At 38.3% G+C, this 27,016-nt stretch overlaps 1 protein-coding gene across 1 annotated transcript in view; it reads left to right on the top strand.

The window, feature by feature from the left end:
• Positions 1–23,187, top strand: part of LOC143986712 (CD109 antigen-like) — a 101,260-nt gene extending 78,073 nt beyond the window's left edge. The window contains 20 exon segments of the mRNA XM_077485115.1: positions 2,326–2,355; positions 4,456–4,507; positions 5,314–5,410; positions 5,857–5,911; positions 5,914–5,979; positions 6,277–6,390; positions 7,256–7,480; positions 9,091–9,241; positions 11,027–11,203; positions 11,865–11,946; positions 12,934–13,165; positions 13,428–13,599; positions 15,331–15,521; positions 16,939–17,094; positions 17,268–17,333; positions 19,515–19,651; positions 19,797–19,947; positions 20,813–20,915; positions 22,329–22,424; positions 23,147–23,187. Of these exon segments, the coding sequence (XP_077341241.1) occupies positions 2,326–2,355; positions 4,456–4,507; positions 5,314–5,410; positions 5,857–5,911; positions 5,914–5,979; positions 6,277–6,390; positions 7,256–7,480; positions 9,091–9,241; positions 11,027–11,203; positions 11,865–11,946; positions 12,934–13,165; positions 13,428–13,599; positions 15,331–15,521; positions 16,939–17,094; positions 17,268–17,333; positions 19,515–19,651; positions 19,797–19,947; positions 20,813–20,915; positions 22,329–22,424; positions 23,147–23,187 (2,394 nt within the window).
• Positions 23,188–27,016: the final 3,829 nt, after the last annotated feature.

Below are 27,016 nucleotides of genomic sequence, written 5' to 3'. Positions count from 1 at the left end.
TTCTATAGACAGTCCCTGCTGAAAGTGAGCTATATAGGATACAAATTAATTGAGTGACAGTAAAGCACTAGCCAAATAAATAAAAAATCCAGCATGAAAGTATAATATCTAAACATGCTATCATGAGCATTAAAATGTATTGTAAAATATACTTTGCAACGCAAACTGATAGTTATATATATATTTTTTTATCTTTAGCAATTAAACATTTGACACAGGGTACTTTCATGATTATTATATATATTTATTTATTTATCTATATTTATATATATATATATGAATTTTACAGAGTCTATATACAGTATCTCACAAAAGTGAGCACACCCATAGGTGTGCACAGCCTATTACAATAGGGTGTGCGATCCAAAACTCAAACACATGTTATCGATCATTTACTGTGTTCATTCACAAAGAGAAGGGGGTCGGTAAATTATATATTTACAGGCCCCTTCCCCTACTCCTTTTAATACTTCTCCCATGTGTGCCAGAAGCAGCAGCCTTTGAGGGAGAAGCTGAAGGAAGCCGAAGGTCCTAGGGGGGCAGTATTGAGTCAGGGCAGTAGGGACAATCTGCACTGCACAAGGTGATTAGGGTGTGCCCAGGCACACCTGGCACACCCAGCACACCCTGTGCGCACGCCTATGAGTACCCCAAACAATTTTTGTAAATATTTTATTATATCTTTTCATGTAACAACACTGAAGAAATTATACTTTGCTACAATGTAAAGTAGTGAGTGTACAGCTTGTATAACAGTGTACATTTGCTGCCCCCTCAAAATAACAATTCATCTCTAAACCGCTGGCAAAAAAAGGCCCAATTGGGCCCAATTAGCCATTTTCCCTCGCCGGGGGTCATGTGACTTGTTAGTGTTACAAGGTATCAGGTGTGAATGGGGAGCAGGTGTGTTAAATTTGGTGTTATAGCTCTCACTCTCTCATACTGTTCACTGGAAGTTCAATATGGCACAGAACTCTCTGAGGATCTGAAAAAAAGAATTGTTGCTCTACATAAAGATCGCCAAGGCTATAAGAAGTTTGCCAAGACCCTGAAACTGAGCTGCAGCATGGTGGCCAAGACCATACAGGGATTTATCAGGACAGGTTCTACTCAGAACAGGCCTTGCCATGGTCAACCAAAGAAGTTGATTTCACATGCTCAGCGTCATATCCAGAGGTTGTCTATGGGAAATAGATGTATGAGTGCTGCCAGCATTGCTGCAGAGGTTGAAGGGGTTGGAGGGTCAGCCTTTCAGTGCTCATACCATATTCTGCACACTGCATCAAATTGGTCTGCATGGCTGTCATCCCAGAAGGAATCCTCTTCTAAAGATGATGCTCGAGAAAGCCTGCAAACAGTTTGCTGAAGACAAGCAGACTAAGGGCATGGATTAATGGAACAATGTCCTATGGTCTGATGAGACCAAGATAAACGTATTTCGTTTAGATGGTGTCAAGCGTGTTTGGTGGCAACCAGGAAAGGAGTACAAAGACAAGTGCGTCTTGGCTACAGCCAAGTATGGTGGTGGGAGTGTCATGGTCTGGGGCTGCATGAGTGCTGCCGGCACTGGGGAGCTACAGTTCATTGAGGGAACCATGAATGCCAACGTGTACTGTGACATACTAAAGCAGAACATGATCCCCTCCCTTCAGACTGGGCGACAGGACAGTATTCCAACATGATAACGACCCCAAACACACCTCCAAGACTACCACTGCCTTGCTAAAGAAGCTGAGGGTAAAGTTGATGGACTGACCAAGCATGTCTCCAGACCTAAACCCTATTGAGCATGTGATGTCGTCATGGAGGAGTTGAAGAGGACTCCAGTGGCAACCTGTGAAGCTCTGGTGAAATCCATGCCCAAGAGGGTTAAGGCAATGCTGGAAAATAATGGTGGTCACACATAATATTGACACTTTGAGCTCAATGTGGACATTTTTATTTAGGGGTTTGCTCACTTTTGTTGCCAGTGGTTTAGATATTAATGGCTGTGTGTTGAGTTATTTTGAGGGGACAGCAAATTTACACTGTTATACAAGCTGTACACTCTTTACTTTGTAGCAAAGTGTAATTTCCTCAGTGTTGTCACATGAAAAGATATAATAAAATATCTATGAAAATGTGAGGGGTGTACTCACTTTTGTGAGATGCTGTGTATATATATATATATATATATATATATATATATATATATATATATATATATATATATAATATATATATACATATAAATATATGTATATTGAATGTATTTATCTTATTTTCCCAAATAGGTTTTAGATTCTTGCTCTAAACTATTAATCTGTAATCTGTTTTTCTTTTTAGGTTTATCAGGAGCTAGATTCATATAATATGGTGAGTACTACAAACACTGACATCAACATTACAAGCATTAACTCTTCATTTTACTATTCTATTATCCTCTGAACTGCAACTAATTACAGAGGGAGAGTCAGAGCTCAGTTTCAGGTTCTATTGGTTCATGCAGTGCCTTTGGCTTGACACTATGGAGATGAGCATTGGTGTAACAATGAGTGCACTGCTGCTTTTATTGTCCGGTCAGAAGGTTAGGGTTTGGTCCTTGACCAGCCACTTAAAGTAACACAATACACACACTGTTTATTTTACATTATCTCTTCTCTTCGTGGATATGGATGATGGGACTGTAAATAGGAGCGTTTTGTCCTCTGCTGCTGGTTGCATATTAAAAATAAATAAAAAGAGATTGTAATACAGAGAAAATATACAGAATAAATATCAGTTAAATGTTTTAAATCATCATAAAAATATGTATTTGAACTCAAATCTTTATTATTTATGTGCAAAACATGCTGTGTGCTATCTAGGGGGAGGTTCTGCCAATCACAGCCTGTTTAATGCCCATACAACTTGTGTATATAGCGTTTGTATTTGCTTAGAATTACAGGGAGGCGATGCCTCCATTAATTAACATATATGATTTTGCTCCAATAGCGTTTAGCTTTTTGGTGGGCATTGAGGAGGAGGGAGGGACTGGTCTGTCATTTACCATTGTGCCCACATGTGTGACTCTATAGTCGTGTGGGTTGCACAGATAAGAAAAAGGAGAAAATTAACAGTTTAGAAGGGAGCTAACACTGAAGCATGGTCGGTAAATGTGGCAATGGCTGTTCTACACCATTTCAGGCTGCAAACAAGGAGGGAGGAACAGTGAAAGTAGGATCAACCAGGTTTTTTGCAAAACACAGAAAATAAATCCAATAGTGATTGAGTAAATATGAACAGCATGTAATACAGGATTACTGACAGCTTTTAACGATGTGAGTTTAATGACACTTTAATTGTGAATCAGAAAATGCTATGTTCATGCTGTGTTAACAATGTAGATAATGAATTTTCACTGTTTGTAGGGCATTTAGTCACTGTTTTCCTAGTGTCTACTGGGCATTTCAGAAAGCCTTGGCAACTCTTGGTAACAGTGAAATGAACCCTTCCTCACAAAGTTTAAAAATAACAAGTTGGCATAAAGAAGAGGGATGTGTAATGGTTTCTGATGAGGCCACTGTTTAAAGTGGTTGCTATGCAGAGGGTATCCTTCCCTGTGGTGACTTATTTGGGTTGATTTACCAAAGGCAAAAAGACTGTGCCCTTTTCAAGGGATTTCCTCCAGAGCTTAGAAAATAAGGCAAAGATCTGTTGACGTCCATCATCCAATCATGTACAAGTAGAATGCTGTTTTTTTAGCCCATGCACATGATTAAGAACTCTTTGCAAATTGATATTTTACCACATTTAATAAGATATGGGGAAAGGTCCCTTGCAAAGTGCAAATTCTCTTGCAAAGTAGACAGCCTATTTTACTTTAGTAAATCAATCCCCTGGATTATTTCCTGTAACCAGCTTCAAAGGTCATTTGGCAGACTGTTGCATGTCTTTATACATGTCTGAAAAGTATTTGTTCTTCATTCTGATTGACTCCTTATGGGCCTTCAATAACATGGCAGGCACACAAACCAAATGTTGAATCAGACTGTTAATGTGCACAACTCTATTCCTTCACAAATTAAATCAAGCAAGCTTTCTAGGCAGTCGTTTGGCTGTAAAAGCACCTAAAAAGAGTTGAGGCCACAGACCTGACTGTGCTTTCTGTCAGAGGTACCTGGATGAAAAAACAAACTGAACAGAATTACAAATCGTATAAACAATATGCGACAGAACATACTGCTTCCAAATTCTTTCCTTTGTGAAATCAGCTTTAACCTTCTCTCTCTCTTCATCTTTGCTGCTTTATACATTAGTCTAAAAAGGTCGTAATGCAAAAATAATTGAACCTAAATTGTAAGTGTTATGTTTTATTGGTACCCCCTTACTCTTATGTCATAAGTACTGGTCCATAAGTATTTTACTGTGAAGACGGCCTAATAATTATAATAGATCCATTCAGTATGTTTACTACTCTATCATTTTTCTTAACAGGGTGCTCCATTTGGTTTGACTGATGCTTTTCTTTATAGACCAAGACCACCCTGTAAGTTTTTATTCAATACTTAATATAAGGAAAATGCAAGCAAATGTAATATTTTACTCTAGAACATATACGCATTTCAATTACATCTTACAATGTAAATGTGCATTTAAATGCTTACTACAGATGTATGGATTTATGTTGTGTTGGCTTCATACCCATATCTTTTAGTCCACCTGAAAGACACACATAGCATAAGGGTATTAATCTGTATTAACTTGATTACAACTGCATAACTATATATTGTACACGTATAATATTTCAAGCAGAGTAGTGTTTATATAAATGTATTTAAGATCTATTGTGCCTTCTTTTCATGTCTATGAAGTACTTGCAGGCAACTTCAGACAGGGCATCTAAGGGAATAAGATAATCTTGTGTGAATGTTATTTTCCCCTAAAATGTTAGTGACGGTGTGTCTTCAGTGTGCCTGCCACTTCCTTCTGCAAAGGCTAAATACAAAAAGGTCACCCAAGCTGTGTGTGTTTAGGCCTCTGCCAACATATTCAGGTGTCTGAGGGGGATCAGAATGTGCCTACACGTCTGACCACAATCTAGTGTCTATGGATACCTAATAAGTAAGAGACCGAAACACAGTATATGCCAAATGTGCCAAAAGCATGAAACAAAATAAAAGCAAATGGTGCATTTTAATTACTGGATTAATAAAGAAAATTGAATAGTCAAAGCCTAATTACCAAGCAGTGGGTATGGGGTGACACTACTGTAATGTTTCTTTAATGTAGTTCAAACTTTTTTGAGCTTTCTAAAGAGCTAAATATTTTTAAAGACCATATTATTCATTTTAGTTTTAGCTCCTGGAGCTGCAAGGGAGACTAAGATTACTCCAAGACAAGATGAATTTGCATTTCCAATCATTTGGATTTGGTTGGAGACCAACATAAGGTATGTTAAAGTGAACCTGTCGTTATTTGTAAACTTTTATAATACAAGTTCTTGAGTAACATCAATAACTTTGTTTTGCCTACAGCTTTAATACCAAATCCTCTGTCTATCACTATGAATCCAGGTCTACGTGTAACTAAGGACCTGTACATATTTGCCTTGGGAGTGAAACCTACTCCCAAGCTAATGCCCACTTTACTTGCTATAGAGAAACTGTTATTAAATGGCAGGTTTAGCTCCAGGAGGACAGCTCTTACCCCCAAATTAGAGAAAATCAGGCATTTAGTAGGGGATCAGAAATCACTGGGGTGCACAAACATGGCTTTCCTTCATTAAGATAACAACATGCACCACATATTTCTTGCTCTAAGGTGTCACTTTGTTACACATATAGTAATCATTTACTGTACTTTAGATAATTAAATGAAGTTCACTTTTTTTTACAGCTCAAGCTTGCAATTTACTTTTCCACTAACTGTACCTGATGTGAATACCACTTACCGTATGTGGCCACTGCTTTTGTTATTTCTGAAAATCTTGGACTAGGAGTAGCCGAGGAACCTGCCGAGGTAATTATTTTCTTTGCAGTTTCATGATGTTTAAAAAAGGGATCAGCTTCGATTAGTTGGAATTGACATGCTTACTGACACTTAAAAAAAGTATGAAGTGCAGGCATCTGCTGTAACTTGCAGTCAATATCATTACAACTGAATATTGGATCGTTCTTATTGAGAAAGCTCTGACATATACAGTAGTAGTGCTGATGGTCCTGTTCCCTGGTTGACTTCCTTCCACATGTTGTTCATTACCATACCCCCCATGTTTTTTTTCCTTTTATATAAATATTATGTTCCTTGATTTTACAGATATCAGTATTCAAACCTTGTGTGGTTTCATTGAATATGCCTTATTCTGTCACAAGAGGGGAACAGTTTATTGTGGAAGTTACATTGAAAAATTATTTAAATGAAGACATACAGGTATGGGGTTCTCATTTGTATTATTTCTTGAATGTTTGCTTTAATCCTGCCTGCCTAATGCTTGTTGGGTGTATTTTACAAAGATATAAATAAATAACAAAATGCCCGTGCAGAATGGAATTATGAGACTTTTCAGACATCTGGTAGAGGGAAAGGATAGAAATTGTGAAAAGACTAATTATTTATGCTTTATAGCAGTTGTTGGTGCAGATGGATTACACAATCTGTTATTATTTCCATGAAATAAATGAAAAATTCTATCAACTTTACATATTAATGAATAAAACAGGAAAATTTTAGAAGTAGAAAATTGGAAAGTGAAAAGTAGGCAAGGCATGGATCTCTTGTTTTAGCTGTATATGAAACCTGTGATGAAGTATGCTGACATCTTTCTGAAAAAGCAAATGATCTGTAATACCGATCCTTTGCTTCAGTACATAAATAGGCAATGAAGTCAGTAATAAATTGAAATTCTGACCTGCATACTTGTTCTAGATCATCAGCATAATACCCAGGAAACCTGCATTTTCAGAAGAAGATCAACTGTAGCTTTTTTATCATTCTTATGAAGTTACATAAACCAATAAACATTAGGAGCAAAATTCAAATACATGTATAAGAGAATCTGCACAAGCAACTTATTCATAACTGTTCTGCTTTAATTTAATATTTCAACCATGAGAAAACATACAGTAGCTATAAATAAAAAAAAATCACAAAACATGTACAAACATATTCATTCTTAGTTTCTGATCTGTATTGCATATGTGTATTATGTAGAGCATAAAGGGCAAATACAACGTGAAAAATATATTGTTGGATTTTTTTTATTGTGAATAACAAATGTTTTTTCATGTGTTTACAGGTTCTAGTAACTTTGGAAAATAACATCGCCTTCAATATAATTGCACCTTATAATAATAATTCTTCACCTACGGTAGCTGGCCAACAGAATGTAATAGTTCCAAGAGAAGGTGTAATAACTGTTCTGTTTCCAGTAGAGCCAAAGGAACTTGGTAACATCACCCTCACAGTTAAAGCAAAATCAAAAACAGCTTCAGATGTTTTAACCCAGAGTGTTTTAGTTAAGGTATGTAACATCATGAATATAACTTAGAAATGTACTGTAAACGTCAAGTTGAAATAAATATACCTATGCATATGTTCATATCCAATGGTTTGTTTTTAGTTGGTAAAGCATGCATTGAATATTATATTATAAATTCTGAATGCACTGAATATATTTGTATGTGTTATCCATTATTTAGAAGCCACCCCGTGCCCATCAGTGCCACCAATCAGTGCCCATCAGTGCCACCAATCAGTGCCCATAAGTGACACCAACAGTGCCCATTAGTGATGCCAGTCAGTGTTGCCTTTCAGTGCCCATCAGTAGTGCACATCAGTGGCACCTATCCGTGCCACCTATCAGTGCCCACCAGTGTTGCATATCAGTGCCCATCAGTGGCACCTATCAGTGCTCACCAGTGCTGCCTATCAGTGCTCATCAGCGCCGGATATCAGTGCCACCTAATCAGTGCCGATAAGTGCCAACTCATAAGTGCCCATCAGTGCAGCCTATCAGTGCCCACCAGTGCAGCCTCATCAGTACACATCAGTGAAGGAGAAAAATTACTCATTTGCAAAATTTACTGACAGGAACTAAGAAAAACTTTTTCTTTTTTTTTCCAAATTTTCGGTCTTTTTTCTTTTTTTTTGTAAAAAATAAAAAATCCCGCAGTGATTAAATGCCACCAAAAGAAAGCTCTATTTGTGTGAAGAAAATGATTAAAAATTAAATTGGGTGTACAGTGTTGCATGAATGCACAGTTGTCATTCAAAGTATGACAGCACTGAAAGCTGAAAAATGGCCTGGGCAGGAAGGGGGTAAAAGTGACCTGTATTGAAGTAGTTAAATAAACTTGTTTAACCTCCTTGGTCCATAACCAGAACCCTTTCTGTGACCTGTTTTCCTGTGGCCCTCCCTCACCACATTTGTGTGACTGTCTGTTACCAGTCACTGCATTTACATTTTCTGCAGAGGGCACAGGAAAGCTGAGCTATGGGTTTGCATTGTTTAGAGTAGCAGGACCATATAAATAAATGACACCACAGATTATTTACATGTACACGGACACATTCAACTGAACTTAGCAAGGTTTTTAACAAAAGACATGGAAAATGTCAGCGGTGACTCTTCAAGGATGTCAGCACTCACACAGTCGCTTGTGATATAGCAGCATCCATTTAGAGCAGTCTTTCTCAACCTTTTCAACACAAAGGAACCCTTGAAATAACTTTAATGAACCCTGTTAAACATTAATGTATCTACAACTCATGGTCATTGGGAAAAATTCCCCCCCTTACAGATAGCTAAAAAGATCAATGGTCTCAGTGGAAACTTATCTGACAGGCAGAAATTGCTCATTGCTCAAGGAACCCCTAGAAACATTCTTTCCAAACAGAGCAGTAATAAAAATGGATGTTATAATAGCTGGTATAAATTGTGTGTCAATCAGGTTGTAGGTTAAAGTTAGCTTCGACATGGGTGCCCAAACCAATACTGTTCCACAAAGCAGCCCTCCATGTAAGATGCACGGGCAACCTTCCTTTACAAAGTCTGAAACATGCTGTATTAGCAACGCTGCTTCTCCTCCCGCTACTACTAAACATGTTATATTAACATTTTTTTCTTTATAGGCTGAAGGAATTGAGTACTTCTATACACAGACAGAACTGTTTCCCCTCGCAGCTTCTGGAAATGGAACTCAAACAGTATCAAAGTACTTCTCATTCAATTTTCCGAGTGATGTGGTACAAGGCAGTGAGCAAGCATTTCTTACAGTGGTTGGTAAGTATTGCTCTGTTCAACCATGGTGTTAACACTAGATTCTCCTTTTGATGGATGATTTTGTCAGTTGTGTTTTTGATGAATTAGTCAGATTTGATGGACATTTGTCCAAATTTGAGTGCAAGATTTGCTGTATTAATAATGTGGTTAATGTACACATCATGAAATTAGTTAGTCAGCAAATGTTCAAAGGACAACAGATGTTTTTAGTACCTAAAGTGAGGCTGATGTATGTGCAACCAGACCAATCCATAGTCCTGACACTGTTTTTAACATCTTTTCAGTAGGAATTAAAACATTCTTTATGAACATGCCTCTTTGTAACATAAGCACTTCTCTAGAGCCTCTCCCATTGTCTGGAACGCCTTGCCCCAACCTGTCCGACTATCTCCTACTCTTTCAGCCTCTAGGCAATCCCTTAAAATCCACCTTATCAGAGTCCTATCCCACCCACTAGTAAACTGTACTTTTACTTTCTCCATCAACTCATTCCAAACAGTTATTTCCATTTGTATCACTTGACCCTTTATTTTAGACTTTCATTTCTAATGCAGTGTACACATGATCGGAAATGCTGCCAGCAAAATTCAGATGAGAGCTTTTTGTCAGAAAATGCAACCGTGTGTATTCTCCATCGGTCTTTTGCTGGCCGAATTTCAGCCAGCAAAAGATTGAGAGCAGGTTCTCTATTTTTCGGTCGGGAAAAGTTCTTATCAGAAAATGTGATTGTCTGTATGCAATTCGGACGCCCAAAAAATCCCGCATGCTCGGAAACAATTGGACGCATGCTCGGAAGCATTAACTTAATTTTCTCGGCTCGGCGTAGTGTTGTACCTCACGTTCTTGACGGTCGAAAGAGAACTTTTGTGTGACCGTGTGAATGCAAGACAAGCTTGAGCAGAATTTGGTTGGGAAAACCATCCAAGATTTTTTGGAAGGAAATTCCGCTCGTGTGTACGCAGCATAAGAAGCAGGGCCCTCAGATCCCACTTATCTTGAATTATATTTTGACTGTTCTGTTTCCTTCCTATTCTGTAAAGTGCTATTCAATCTGTTGGTACTATTAAAATCCTATATAATAATAATAAGGGCCATATTTACTTTAAGACTGTCATGGGCAGCAGAGTAAAATGGGCATCTCCAAAGCACAGCATGTACTACTTTCCTTTTCTCTGCTACGTCTCTCCCATGCATTTCTAGCTATGGCAGAAAAGATGTAGGAGGAAAAAGCCATGAAGAAAAAACTCTTCATGGATGGAACATACCATAGTTATTTCATCTGCTATTCCTTGGTCTTGCTTGGTGCGCTTCATAGGCTAAAAGGAGCTCTATAAATGCTGCCCCAATAGTACATTTTCATGTAGTAAATATGTAATCATTTTGGTGAAGGGTTGAAGTTTGTACAAAACAATTGCAGAAATCACTTGTGCATTGGATAACCATACATCCTGGGCCATAATAGTGCTTTACAGGGATATTGGTTGGTTTTATAAGTTTAACACCGTAAAATAGTTTATTGATGATGGTTGACTTTTATAAGGCTGAATAATGAACATGTGTTGCTGATATATAGTTCTGATAAATATTTAATAATAAAAAGCAACATTTAGTGTTACCTGGGACAGGAGATTCTGGCATGAAAGAACAATTTTCGGGTGCTTACAGTCTATGATTTGCCTGAGAGAATAAGCAAAGCACATTCTCGTGTGTCCTATGAGGCAACCGATGACCATATGCATAAGTTATGGATAATGAAATTCAAGTTCTGTGTTTTCTTCTTCTCAGGGGATCCTCTTGTGTCTTCAATTAATGGTCTTGAGTCACTTATCAAACTGCCTTATGGATGTGGAGAGCAAAACATGATCCACTTTGCACCAAACATATATATACTACAATATTTAATTGCATCTGAAAAGATAACTGAAGATATCAGAGCAAGATCCATAGACTTCATGCATACTGGTAAAATCACAATTGCCTTTAATAATTTAATGTAGATGAGTAAAATACCATGAATATATTTTATTGTCAGCAGTGACTTTGAGTGGATATACGAGTTACAGTCTGAGAAAGTCGGGGTCACTAGCATATCATAGGAGCTGGCATATATAATTAGCCATAGTGAAGTCTACACAATTGAAGCACATACTGGTGCTTAAGGGGAACAGAAAGCTTATCTGTGTGGTAGTACAAGCACATGCCAGTGCATGAACATATAATTATTATTTAATTACGGTGACTGGTGATGTGACACACAAAAAAGTGGTCAGGTCCCATTCTTGTTTGTCAGTCTGTAGCCAGCAGGGAGGCAGGGGATGCAGAAGTGATGGACTATATGGTGCTTATGATGTTTATGAAAAAAAATAATACACTGCAATGATCATCAGAAACAAGAAAATGAAGCGTGGATATCATTATTTAGGATAAATTGTCAGAGATGGGAAGATGGATTAGGTTGCAGAGACTGTCAACAAAATAGTCACGGCATATTGTACACTTTCACAAACACCAGTTTCTTGATTAGATTACATGGAAGAAAATTGTAAATTCCCAGAGTAGCAATTTAAATTGTGTAATAACACTAATTGTCTGGAAAATAAAGCAATGGATGTATTCTTTGCAGGTTACCAAAAGGAATTATCATATAAGAGATCTGATGGTTCTTTCAGTGCTTTTGGAAATGCTGACTCCTCTGGAAGCACATGGTGAGTGGTACAATAATTTATGCGTCTTAATGTCTTAATCTATGTGTGATAATACTGCACTTACAGTTAAAACTATGCTAATTGTAAACTTATGCTTAAAGTATAACTAAAGAAAACATTTTTCTTTGTTTTAGTTTTGGATAGAGGGGAGAGGGTTTAGAACACCTGGCAGTTTTTATTGCTGTCTGTGTCCCCATTAGAGAGTTGCCCCAAATTTCAGGATCGTCCCCAGAAAAGTAATAGAGGGGACATTTTCCAATTGCACATTACGTCTGGTGCTCTGGGGTGCACCAAGAGATTCCCTTAAGTTCCAGGGATTTTCTTTCACTTCCTATTTTGGCTATGAATACATAAATAAAGGTAAATCTCCTCAATGGGACTTAGATGGCAAAAAAATCTGACAGGGGTTATAATCCTCCCTTGCTCCATCCAAAAAAAAAGAAAAAGTTTTGCCTATAGGTCTGCTTTAATTTATTCATCTGTATTTTTAAAGCTGAGCTTTACCCAAAAGTGGTAGTTCCACTTTAAGGCCTCCTCTCATGCTCCACTTTGAAAAATGGCACTTTTTTTGGGGGGGGGGGCAAGTGATATGAGTTATCCTCCCCCCTCCCTTCCTCCTCCAAGTCTTCTGGGACATGTCACAGGTCCCAAAATACTTCGGGACCATTCACAATGCGCAGTGTGGCTCGTGTATGCTCGGTAGGCACTTGGGCGTGCAGCCACAAGCTGTCACAGTGGGGTGCCCACAGTTAACACGCCCCAGGGACTGAAGATGGGTGGCGATAATGGCCCAGATGAGCACGGCACTGGATCCTGGGACAGGTGAGTGTCTGTTTATTAAAAGTATTTTAGCTTTTGTAGCTGCTGACTTAAAATATTTACAAATTTGACTGGAGCTCCTCTTTAACATCATTTTTTTCCCATTATACAGTATATATTAATATATTATTAATTTTCTCTCTGTATTTTTTTTTTTTTTTTCCCCAGGCTCTCAGCTTTTGTGTTTAGATGCTTCCTTCAGTCTCAGAAATTTATATACATAAGTCCTTCAGTCTTAGATGACATGGCACGGTGGTTTGTTCAGTACCAGGATATGCCCACTGGTGTATTTGTTGAGCCTGGGCAGGTGATACACAAGGCACTTCAAGGAGGAATGGACAGTCCAGTCACACTGACTGCCTACATACTGACCTCACTTTTGGAGGATGACAAATACAGAGTAAGTATTATATGCACATGCGCTTGGAAGTACTTTTAATAGGTAAATGAAAAATATATTCCCATATGAAGTCACCTTGACATGATTTAGTTTTATTGTTAGATTGTTTTATGAACTGGATTGTATTATCACCCTATTATATTTCATCTGTTTGAGATTATTTATTCACAATGATTTGTTGCAAGTAACAGTACCGTCCCTGTTACAGAATGATATACATTTTTCTTATTGTGACAATTCATTGTTTTGTGTTTTCTTATAGCAACTCTACAACACAAACATTCAGAAAGCTGTTCAATATATTGAAAATAAATTTGATGAAGGAATTCCCACTACCTATACATTGTCAGTTGTTGCATATGCCTTAACACTGGCTAACAGCACCAAAGCAGAGGCTGCCCTGGACAAGCTCAATTCAATGGCGATCACTACAGGTAAATACATGTAGTAAATTGTATTGAAATAAGTACGTTATACAAAGTCTTTTTTTACTTTATTCTGAATGGAAAGGGGCCACTTAATATCACAAGACCTTTAGGTGGATATACGTGTGCTTAGTAAAATAAGCTGCAATTAGGGTGGTTGCTAATTTTTTGTTTCTACTCTGTATTTTTTTATTATTGTATTCAGTTGGGATTGGACAACAACCCTCCAGTAGTGAACACGTTAGCAAGCTTTTTTTAAATATAATTGCCTTGTTACAGAATAGCAAAATCGCCCATTAGAAATGCCACTTGCATTATATGTATTATGGTTGTTGCCATCTCCTCACTCAGACTGGGCAGCTGTGTACAGTAAGCTATAGAAGGTAATCAGAAATTCGGTATCATCAGTCCTCTCTAAACTGATTTTTGGTGGATTGCTGCCCACATTATATAGTTGGAATCTTATTTAACTCTACATTTACTATAAGGAGAATTATAAACAGACAGATAAGCGCTGTGTTTACTGCATTTGTGGACTACTTACATAAGAACATGTGGAGGCCTGTTTATATAGTAATTGGTAAAAAACATAAACTACATATACATTTGTAAACAAAAAAAAAATCTAATTGTTCATGGGCCATCCATACCAACAACAATCATTTCTTGTAGAACATGGTCAGATTTCCTCAGCATACATCTACTTGGTGTGCACGGAAAAACATGGCTTACTCAGACCCCCAATGACCTTATTCCAGTGTGAACCCAAACATCAAAATTTTATGGTAGCTTAGTTTTTAAGATTACATTTTTTTTCCATTAGCAACCCTCCCAGATTCAGACAGTGAGACAAAATAATTTAACAGGATATATATTAAGAGATAAGAACTCTGCCATTAAAAACTATTGGAATGATTTTGTTTGGAGGGCAGGGACTGATGTGAATATACAATATTGATGTAAAGCGTTGTGCAAATTGACAGCGCTATATAAGTACCTGTAGTAAATAAATACACCAGAGCTCCTTTTTAATTCATACAAGCACTGGTTTTCATGTACTTTTCCATCTGCTGTCATCTTACAGGTCCTGGAAAAAACACATGTACCAATTGCAGGAAACTTGGTCCAAATTTGACTCTCCTACCATTTGGTCCAGCACTCCTATTGGTAAATGTTTTTTTCCAGTAACCTATTGGGTAGCCAATAGAGGGTATCCTTGTCTCTTGTGAGCAGCCTAACCTTAGCCAGTGAGATCTCTGAATGGGTTTTCTCCTCTCACTACCTAATATGAACTAACATTAACGTCCCAGGGCCCGTCGGATGCTTTTTTATTTGGTAGAGTCTTTCAGTTCCTGAATACCCTTCAGTCACCAGGACAGGAAGTGAGGGAAAGCTTTTCTAAAGGGAAGTGTTTTATTCAAGTGTGGAAGGTAAGCTCTGACAGACTTTTATTGCTGGGAGATTTCATCTCATTTCCAGGTCAGAAAATATTTGTAACTGTGATAAGATGTTAGGAGAAATTTCCGCTATGTGTAAAAAGACAGCAATAAAAACTTGGCAGAGCTTTAAATCCCTTACTACTGTATTCAGAATTAAATGAATTACATTAGCTCGGAATACAATTCACAGCCCATGCAAAATGCCTGTGTGCTTGTTTGTGTGTTTTAACACTTTTACTTCAGCTATGTATTATTAAATACAAAGAGTACTAACATTGTGCAAAACTATTTCACTCTTTAGGAGATATGAAGTTCTGGTCTTCATCATCTGCAACAACCAATTACTACGGGAAGCCAAGAACAACAGATATTGAAACTACAGCTTATGTCTTACTTTCCTTTATTGAACAGAGGAGGTTTTTAGATGTTCTTCCTGTGCTAAAATGGCTGACCCAACAAAAGAGCTCTCTTGGGGGCTATGGATCAACTCAGGTAAAAATGTAAATTAAATTGAAACTAAGGTCTAAAAAAAAATCTCATGATGCAGTCTGCCAGCTTTTATTCATTTAGTTAAAAACTTTATCCTGAATTTAAAAAAACTGCTTCGAGGCTTGGTTCACAGCTCCAAAGAATGCGGCTCGCAGCAGGGGTGCGGTGCATCCCTGTTTTACGTTTCAGGGACGAGTTTTTGCCTGTATTCAGCGCTGAAATGGAGCCAAAGACACACAACGTTCCTGTGCAAGCCGCTCCGGAGCCGCACCAGAGATATGTGAACGGGCTCCACAGAGAGTCAGACACATTCAATTCGCATAGGTGTGAACCCAGCCTTAAAGTGTTAGCTGGAGTTCAGATTTAATTTGCTACTTACACAAAAGCCATTGAAATCTTCTAGTACATGCAACACTGCCCTCTCCACAGGCTGACAATGCTGCTGTCCTAGGGTGGCCATGTTGCTTCTCACTAGCTACAGTAGAGCAATGAGTGTAGCTATAAGGCCGCGTACACACGGGCGGACTGTTCGCCCAACTTTGTCCGCTGAACAGTGTTTGGGCGGACAGTCCGCTCGTGTGTGGGCTTTCAGCGGACAGTTTCAGCGGACAGTTGGACGGACAAGGTTTTTCGGAAATTCCGAAAAACTGTCCGCTGAAACCTTGTTTGAGCGAACAGTCCGCCCGTGTGTAGGCTTGTTCGTCAAACAAAGTTGCGCGCATGCTCAGAAAGGATTTTCACGCCGAAAGCTATAATGCAGTGTATAGGACGTCGTATTTTTCGTCCCGTCGTACGTGCCGTTCACGTCATCGCGCACGGTTTCAGCAAACTGTTCGTTCGTCGTGTGTGGGCATGTCCGTCCATGCTAAGTTTGAGCGGACTGTTTGCCGAAACTGTTGGACGGACAAAGTTGGGCGAACAGTCCGCGCGTGTGTACGCAGCCTAAGTGTAGCTTTAGACAGGAATTGTGTTTTAACTGGATCACCAGGCAAAAATAAATGGAAAAAAAATCCTAAAAACAACAAATGCAGCCAACACACCTAAGAAATTATACACTGCAGTATATTACCATTTTTGGGTTTACAGTAGATATTCTTTCATTTATATTAGGAGAGCAATAGCATGGTCAAAGTGCTGAGAGATATAGAAAGTCTTAAAGTAGTTGTACAGTCTAAACCTTTTTGTACCTTAAAATGATTGTATATGATCACCTTGTAAAACAAATTGTTCAGTTTAAAATAGAAATTAACGGCAACATATTTTTGTATAGATATACGGTAAAAAAAACATTATAAATATATTTTTATTTATTTTTGATTTAAAAAAATCCTTTACAAACACTTTATTTGGTTGTGCGAGATTAAAACCAGACATGTTTTATTCATAATATGCTAAATATTTCATTCTTATGACTTTACAGGATACAATTGTGGCCCTGCAGGCTCTGTGCAAGGCTTTGGAGCTATTTTCCCCTGTGGATTCATCGCTTACTGTGTCTATTTCTGATTCAACTGTGAAAATTCCAAAACAATTTTATATCACCAATGACAATTTACTTTTGCTACACAGACAGCAGGTAGGGATGGATTTTAATTACAGTAAATAGAATGTTATGATTTTTCTACATTATGTTAATACATTCTAAATGATCAACTAGTGTAATGTGCTCACGTGCCTGTTCATTTGTCCCCTGGAACTTGATTTATTTTGTTTTTGAGATAATATTCTGGTATTTTCCTTATCTATTAGATTTCAGTCTCCGGACCTTTGTCAGTCAATGCCACTGCTGTTGGAAGAGGAGTAGCTATTGTACAGGTAAAATCATTTGTAACTTGTTGCCCAGTTTTTGTATTTTTTTATCTTCATAACATGTGAAGCAGACTGGCTTTCAATGGGGCGAGTTTGCATATAAAAAAAGGGTCCTGTGTAATTTTCAGTCCGGTTCAGGTACAATTTAGGTGTCAAATTCGCACCTGAATCGCTGAATGGAAACCATACCGGACTATGCACAGAAATCAGACCCACGCATGTGAACCCAGCCTAAAGTGGACCTTTAGAAGTTTGCATAAATACTGTGCCTTGAAAAAGTATTCATACCCTTGAAATTTTTTCACATTTTGTCATGTTACAACCGTAAATGTATTTTATTGGGAATTTATGTAATAGACCAACACAAAGTGGCACATAATTGTGAAGTGGATGGAAAATGATAAATGGTTTTCAATTTTTTTTACTAATAAATATCTGAAAAGTGTGGCGTGCATTTGTATTCAGCCACCTTTACTCTGATACCCCTAACTAAAATCTAGTGGGACCAATTGCCTTCAGATGTCACCTAATTAGTAAATAGAGTCCACCTGTGTGTAATTTAATCTCAGTATAATTACAGCTGTTCTGTGAAGTCCTCTGAATATAAATGCACACCACAGTTTTCACATATTTATTTGTAGAAAATTTTGAAAATCATTTATCATTTTACTTCCACTTCACAATTATGTGCCACTTTGTGTTGGTCTATCACATAAAATCCCAATAAATTACATTTATGTTTTTGGTTGTAACATGACAAAATGTGGGAAATTTTAAGGGGTATAAATACTTTTTCAAGGCACTGTATATTGCTGACATGCCACACATACAGCCATGGTATCTTTTTCAAAAATGCTGTAGCTCTTGTTATTAAAAATAAGTCCTTAAATTCCAGATTTTGCCTAGATTGAGATGAGATCAGTCTGCTGCAGGCAGGAAAAAGCATTCCCTAAAGCCCCATACACACTATCAGATTATCTGCTGAGTTTTTCCTTCAGGTTTACCAAAACCATGTAGTGCAGGGGCCTGCCTGATTGCATACACATTGAAACTCCTAAGGTTTGTCCTCATATTATATGGTTTTGGTAAATCAGTTTTTCTCTGATTTTTTTCCTTCAGATTTACCAAAACCATATAATATGGAGGTCAAACCTTAGCAGGTTCAATTTGTTTGCAATCAGGCAGGTCCCTGCACTACATGGTTTTGGTAAACCTGAAGGAAAAAATCAGCAGAAAATCTGATAGTGTGTATGGGGCTTTAGTCTTGTCTCCCTCAGATGGCAACACTGATTTTTGTTTCAAACTTCTTACGTTATTTCTGTACTGTTAGCAATTTACATACATTAGGCTCAATTCACAATTCCAGAATAAGTATACTAATTTGAAAAAAAAGTGACAGTTATTTTTAGTGGAGTCCAATGAAATTTGAATATCACAGTCACTTGGCTAATTTAGGGAGCCTTATCCTTGTGTTAAAGGAGAAATAAACGTACCTTTCCTTCAACGTTCCCTGTCTCTCGCTGGCATCTTCTTCTAGGTGCCGATCTTTGACTGTCTTGGCCAGCATGGTATGATGTCACTCCTGCGCATGCACAGGTTTCAGTCTACCCGAAACATAGGGACCGTGCCAGAGATGTATGTTAAACTGAGCATGTGCAGCCCAGTTTACAGTACATGCCAGAGAACATTACGATCATGTATCTTCTGCAATAAAGAGTCTGCCTGCTCGCAATTTGCAATTGAAAAACATTAGTTCCGCTTTAATTACCGGTTCACACTGCAGCGATGCGGGATCCCTGCAATTCACATGTCTCCCATGATCAGTTCATACTGCCCTATGCAAACTCCTGGGGGTGTCAATTAAAAGTTAATGATACCCCCAAATCAGTTCCCATATCACAGAGTGAACTGCAAATTTGGGCAGGAATTGGATCACATGGGTGCAATCTGATTCTGTGTGAGTTTGGTCAGAATGCGATGCAAATTCAGCCATACTATCTGTATGGTTGAAATCGCATCGCACAGAGATCGCATGTGATTTGCACTGCAGTCAGACAGCGCTGCAGTGTGAATTGAGCCTCATATAATTAAACATATTTTGGCAGGAGAATGCATTTTGAAATATTGTTTTGTTTAAGTTGTGATTATATTACAGTACCTGACATGTTTCTTGATATTTTATTACAGTTTAATGTACTGTACAACAGGAAGACATTATCGAGGCGCAGAAGAAACACTCCAGTGACAGAAGCATTCACATTAGATGTAAATGTGATAGAAAATACAAACAGCATTAATGTACTCTCTGTGAACATATGTACAAGGTAGGGAAGATCACCCACTTTTTATTATTTAAATGTATGGAGCTTCTCATAATTGGACCTATTGTATGAATTACTTAATACATGGTTATGTGAGTTTTAATGCTGCTTTATTATTTACAATATATACATTTGTATCTGCCCACAGCTACCAGGGAATGGGAAATGAGAGTGGTATGGCACTTCTAGATGTTGGTTTCCTGAGTGGATTCACACTGAAAACTGAAGATATTACCAGACCAACATCTCTGAAACTGGTGGAGCCAAAAGAAGACAGAGTTTATCTGTATTTTGACTCAGTAAGTTTAAAAATAAATTATTTTTATATCTTATTTAAATCATAAAATGGCCAGACATGCCTGTTAAATAATGTATTGAGCAGCCCCAATCCTTCTCTTCTGGGGTCCCCTGCCAGCACTCTAGGCTCCTCCTCTTCTCCAGGTGCCAACATAGGAAGCCACTTCTTATGGTGGCACATGCGTTGGTTCAATCCTGAGCCACTCTGTATTTGTCCATTGACACACACAGTGCAGCTCAGTCCCGCCCCCCACTCTCGTCACTGGGTTTGATTGACAGCAGCAGGAGTCAATGGCTCCCCCTGCTTTCACTGAGTCCAGTGAGGAGGGAGAGAGAGAGCAGTGATGCTGCTGTTAGGAAGGTAAGTATTTGGCTGACAATAGAAGTTTTTTTTACCTTAATGCAGGGAATGCATTAAGGGGAAACACATTCAGCCTTTACAACCACTTTAACTATCTCCATCACGTTATTTCTCTTTTTCATAAATTCACTCTTTCAAAATGACTGTACCATTGCTGAAACTTTAAGGGCCACAAGTATATATAGCTAGTATGCTTTTTAACATAAAATACTACAGCTTTAGAAAAAATAGTTTAACATAATTTAGTTAAACTTTTACCTATGTTGGTTGCACACAATAAGCAGGGGGTGAGGCAAATGCACTTTAGAGCCTTTAAAATGACATCTGTGGTCTCTGGTTTGGTGGCTGTACTTCTTCTGCTATATGGTATGAAGATGTGCTCTGGTGGAGAAGAATCTGCCAGTGCTCTTTTTAGTAGATCATGATAAAATACCATGGAATGTCTTTATTTGAAAATATTCTTGTGTATAAATAAATTAAATCCTCTCTCTATATTTTTTTTCCAGCTGACCAATGATAAGCTTTGTATATCAATTCCAATGGTTCGTTCAGCCATGGTAGCGGGTTCTAAAGATGCTGTTATTAAAGTTTTTGACTATTACAGCCCAGGTAGGTGCTATCAAATTAATTATTTCTGAGATTATATATATTTATTTTAAAACTTTAAAGGCCCACCTTTTACAAAAAACAGTAAGTGCAGCAACACTGATCTCATGATTGGTTTGCGTTTAATAATTATTTGGCAGTGATTACAATCTGCAGAGCATTGTACCCATGATCAGATCTTGCAAAGAAGCCTTTTACAGCATTTTGTGGTCAGCAGCCACTCAGAACTGCTTCCATGCCTAACAAACACTGCCAATAGAAAATATAAGAGCAGTTATCCAGCAGTTTAGATGTTTTCCAATTGTTTAAATGTGTTATGTTTTATCAGGTAGCCCTTCCACAGCATTCTTCAAGATTTCCAGACACTCAGATACTGTGAATGCTTGTACACTGATCATGAACTTATAATTATTGGGGGGTTAATAAAAATCCCACTACAGATTCTGTTTTAAGTCAATACCAAAATGAGTTACCGTAGGTACCACCAATTTCAATCCCAATTTGGTAGCATTGCTTGTTGTGTAAATTAAGTTGCCCATAGGCATAGAGTAGTGGTCTTAGGAAAGGTGTGATTTACTAGCAAACATTCACTGAATATAGGGAAACATTTGTATGAAAGATCTTTCACAGATGAATTTCATAAAAAGGTATAACTATACAGCTAAATGATCTGGCCATTTTAGCTGCACTAAAGCCCCAAACACATTATCAGATTTTCTGATTTTTTTCCTTCAGATTTACCAAAACCATATAATATGGGGTCAAACCTTAGGAGTTTCAATGTGTATGCAATCAGGCAGGCAGTTGCACTACATGGTTTTGGTAAATCTGAAGACAAAAATCAGCAGAAAAACTGATGTGTGTATGGGGCATAACAATCAATTTAAATGTCTATCCTAAGATTACTGAATGATTATACATAGTCTGCATGTTTAGTTCCTGTAACTGAAATCATTATTTAAAAAGTCACCGTTGTGGACTTCACAAGGCAAAATGCATCATATAGCACAGAAATACTGTGGATTGTGTGATTTTATAACTAGCTTCAGTGTTTTTAAATAAATATAGGAAAGACTATCATCTGAAATTATTTTTGTTACAACATAAAAGCATTAAAATTGGGGTGCACCCAATGTTACTACAGGAGACCAGAAGTGCTGATATACATTACATAAAAGTATCTAATGAAAAATAGTGATAATTGTTTAAAATATAGTTTTTTTTAGCAAACTAAGGGATCTATTTACCAATGTTTTTACCCAATATGTAACAACTGTCACTGTGGACAATCCAATTGAAAAATGTGTGACTCTTGAGTAAAGCACCGACTAATAGCCCCCTACATGTCATTCAGTTAGGGTTTACATGTCCTTGAATATGTGTATATCTTAAAAATATTTATTTTTTGTCTTTCAGAAATGAGTCAAATATCATCCTGTGACTACTGTGGATCAAGCTGCACTCTGTGCAGATCAAATGTTCCAGTGATTGTGAAACCTCCGACAGCGACAAGTAATGTTTACAGACCCGCAATGTCCATCCTTTGGCTCTATGTGATTCTTCTGTGCCAAGTTCTGTAAATATCACCAATGAAACACTGACACTTCATTATTGACTAGACAAGTAATTAAACAGGAGTGCCACCTGAAAAAAAATATTAAAATCCGGCAGCTACAAATACTGCAGCTGCTGACTTTTAATAAATGGACACTTACCTGTTCCAGGGTCCAGCTCGTCTCTTGGCTGCCCCCCTCCGCCATCCTCTGTCAGGGAATCGGGAAGTGAAGCCTTGCGGCTTCACTGCCCGGTTCCCTACTGCGAATGCTCGAGTCGCCCTGTGTCCTGGGAACTGTATGTTTCCCAGAACACAACGGGGGTGGGGGGGGCATCTGCAACCAGTTGCGGCTAGCTATTCCCGGAAGTTGTATTATACAGGTATCTGCACCCCCTCCCCCCTGAAAGGTGGCAATTGTGGCACCGGAGGGGGGGGTTCCGATGAGCGGAACTTCCACTTGAGGTTGGAGGTCCGCTTTAACTGGGTCTTATACTCTTATATGTCGAAATATGTAGTGCTGTATTCTGTACCAGCCATGACACCTCAATGTCATGGATATGATATCTCTTTGATTGTCTAAGCATAAAATGCTTGTAATTACTTTTAAGCCAAAGGGATGCTGGACATTTTACAGAGCATATTTTATTTTTCTGCATGTATTTATTGTTCTTTTTGACAGGTGTTCTTATTTTTATATCTGCTGTAATGTTTGTTTGCTAACAACAAAATGAATAAATTGTCAGATTGTTTATTTTCTTGTTGTTTCATACATCTAACTGTCGTTGGCACTGGTGCCCAACCTGCAGCCCAGGGGTCACATGCAGCTCTTTGGATCTTTTTGTGTGGTCCTCGGGGCCCCTGCAGAGACTGGTCTTTATTTCCCTATTGCCCTGTTATAGCAATAATTTTTAGTCGTTTCATGTAATATATCTCCAGTCTCCAGTCTATGACTATCTCCTGAAGCATTTCCCCAGTCTCCAACAACTTCTTTAGCATGTCTACGGTCTCTGAAAGTCAACTGTTGCCTGTTCACAATCCCAGGCCATCTCTTAAAAAGGAAGTCAACTCTCCCACTCTGATGCTTGTTTTCATTTACTCCATTATAATAAGTAATTATCAAACTATAGCCACTGTAATCCAGCCCAAATCGTATATTACTTACTGTTTAAAGAAACTTTAAAAAACATGTTTCCGGGGGTTAGGCAGCGCCATCTTAAGTATTGTTTATAGAGTACACAGTGGAGTGTATTTCCAACCTTACATTGAGCACTTCCTGTAGTGTTAACCAAGCCTCCTTCTCAGTCCAACGTTTCTATGGCAACCCTGGTTCCCTGTTCATAGCTGACTTGTTTTATTTCATAGTATTTACTTGTGCCGATTATCTAGTGTTTGCCTTTGTCCGTCTTATCAGCTGAAGCTGATAAGACTGCAGTAATGCTGTCTGATGCCCTGGTTTACACTGCATGTGATGTCACATGGTCACATGGGGTGTAGGAGGAAGCTTTGGATATTTCTGCAGTCTCCTGGGATTTCAGTGTTGTGCCGTAGGAAGTCCTGATAATAGATAATTAGGAGAGATCTGGGCATGCTCAGTGATGTCATTTAAAAGAACAAAAATGATTACAACAATACTAAGCAAGTAAGGAGATATCTACAAGCAGTGTTCATTAGGGTTTTTTTTATGCTGATTTCTGCTGATTTACATGGGATAAAGTTGTGGGGGAGAGTTTACAACCAATTTAAATCATGTTTGCAGTCTCTGACCATCTCCTATACCAGGTTCCCAGTCTGTGACCATCTCCTGTACCATGTCTGTAGATTCTGATCCTCTTCTGTACCATGCCCATAGTCTCTGACCCTATCTTGTATCCTGTCTATAGTCTTTGACTATATCCTGTTGTGTCTTTTGTCTCTGACACTGAATATTCAATTAATGTAATCAAATCCCACTACAAATTCTGTTTTAAGTCAATACTAAAAAGAGGTACTGTAGGTACCACCAGTATAATGTTTTTTTTAGACTGCTTTCTTTTGTGTTTCAATCACAATTTGGTAGCATTGCTTGTTGTGTAGATTAAGTTGCCCATAGGCATAGAATAGTGGTCTAAAGAAAGGTGTGATTTTCTAACAAACATTCACTGAATATAGGGAATCATTTATATGAAATATCTTTCATAGGTGAATGTCATCAAAAGGTATACCTATACAGCAAAATGATCTGGCCATTTTTAGTTGCACTAACGATCAATTTAATTGTCTATCCATCCAAAGATTACTGAATGATTATACATAGTCTGTACATGTTTAGTTCCTGTAACTGAAATCATTATTTAAAAAGTCACTGTTGTGGACTTCACAAGGCAAAATGCATCATATTACACAGAAATACTGTGGATTGTATGATTTTATAACTAGCTTCAGTGTTTTTAAATGAATATAGGAAAGACTATCATCTGAAATCATTTTTGTTACAACATAAAAGCATTAAAATTGGGGTGCACCCAATGTTACTACAGGAGACCAGCAGTGTTGATAAAAAAAAAAAAAAAGTATCTAATTAAAAACAGTGATAATTGTTAAAGAATATAGTTTTAGCAAACTAGGGGGTCTACCAATGTTTTTACCCAATATACAACTGTCTCATTAGACAATCCATTTGAAAAATGTGTGACTCTTGAGTAAAGCATTGACTAATAGCCCCCTACATGTCATTCAGTTACTTTTCATTCAGTATTTTTTTTTTTTTTTGCTCTGTTGATGTTGGAGCCCTTTCATGATGTGGAGGGCTGCACTATATCAAGAAAGTTGACCACCACTGGTCTATGGCTATTCTGGTTTAGATTAAAAAAAGAGGAGCCTCGAGTACCAAAATGAGATACCAGGAGCTAATGAGATTCAATTAAACCAGTGTACCTATTTATGGTTCACTGCACAATTTTTGAATTACTTCACTTCTAAATATACATATATATGTAATAAACCAATTCAAAATGCTAAAACATTAACCCCTTCAGATCTGCGCTATAATTGAATGACGGCTACATCATGGACCTACTTTGCTGGGAGGCATTCAATAGACGTCCTCCCCTTTGCACGCTCCCCGCACACCACCTGCAGGGCACACGTGGCACACGCTATGATCACCAAGTCGGTGAGACTCGGGTGATCACAGATCGGAGTAAGGGGTCGATCCCGGCCCCTTCCCACATGATCAGCTGTCAGCCAATGACAGATGATCATGTGATGTAAACAGAAGATTGGTAAAAGGCCGATCACCGGCATCTGTGCAAGGGACATCGGTCCCGAAGAGGAAGAGGCGAAGCCGCCTCATCTGTGCCAACCATTACTGCCTGCCAGTGCCACCTACCAGTGCCCACAGTGCCACAAATCGAGTGCCCACCAGTTCATAATAGTGCCAGCAATCAGTGCCAACTATCAATGTTCACGAGTGCCACCTATCAATGCCCACCAGTGGTGCCAATCAGTGCCTCATCGGTGGCACCTAGCAGTGCTGCCTATCAGTGTCACCTACCAGTGCCGGTCAGTGCCCATCACTGCCACGCATCAGTGTCAGCTATCAGTGCCACCTATCAATGCCACCTATTAGTGACCTTCAGTGTCACCTATCAATGCCCCTCAGTGCTGCCCATCAGTGACACCTCTCAGTGCCCACCAGTGCCACCTCATCAGTGCCCTCCGGTGCCAACTATTAGTGCCCATTAATGCAGCCTATCGAGGCCCATGAGTGCAGCCTATCAGAGCCCATGAGTGCAGCCTCATCAGCGTACATCAATGAAGGAGAAAAATTACCTGTTTGCAAAATTTATTTACAAAATATAAAACGGTTTTGTATTTTTTTTTTACACATTTTTTGGTCTTTTTAATTTTTAACAAAAAAATAAAAAACTCAGAGGTGATCAAATACCACCAAAAGAAAGCTCTATTTGTGGGAAAAAAAGTTATAAAAATTTCATTTGGGTACAGTGTTGTATGACCGCGCAATTGTCTTTCAAAGAGTGACAGCGCTAAAAGCTAAAAATGTAATCACTTGCACTTGCTTGCAAGTGATTAAAATAGGAAAATAGGTAACACAAACTAGAAAAACATATGCTTGTACTTATAATTTTTTAGCTAGTTAAAGACTTTGGAAATGTTGTGTACCTCTAAAAACGCTTGGACTAAATACTTTGGACATACCCTGTACACCCAGGGCTTCCTCCCCTGTTCAATCCAGTGAAAGTGCTTCACTTATTATTATTATTCAATCATGTGATAGATGTTGTGGGAGGGTTTACCTTGTAGTGACAGTAGGGTTGAGCTTGATGTTCGGGTCGAGCATAAGTTCGACTTGAACATCGAGTGTTTGCCCGTTCGCCAAAGAACGAACATTATGGGGTGTTCGTGGGAAATTCGAGTGCTCGCAGAATGCCCCATAATGCACTGCGAGAGCGCAGTGCATTGCTGTTTGATGATTGGCCAAAGCGTGCACCTGACCTTCATGTTTTGGCTAAACCCAGCGCCCTCTGCTAAGAGAGCCATAATTGGCTAA

The sequence above is a fragment of the Lithobates pipiens genome, unplaced genomic scaffold, assembly GCF_037356315.1.
Source record: "Lithobates pipiens isolate NorthernLeopardFrog02 unplaced genomic scaffold, aLitPip1_a1.2 Scaffold_18, whole genome shotgun sequence".
In the NCBI taxonomy this organism is placed as follows: domain Eukaryota; kingdom Metazoa; phylum Chordata; class Amphibia; order Anura; family Ranidae; genus Lithobates; species Lithobates pipiens.
This window is presented reverse-complemented; position numbering and strand designations above follow the sequence as displayed.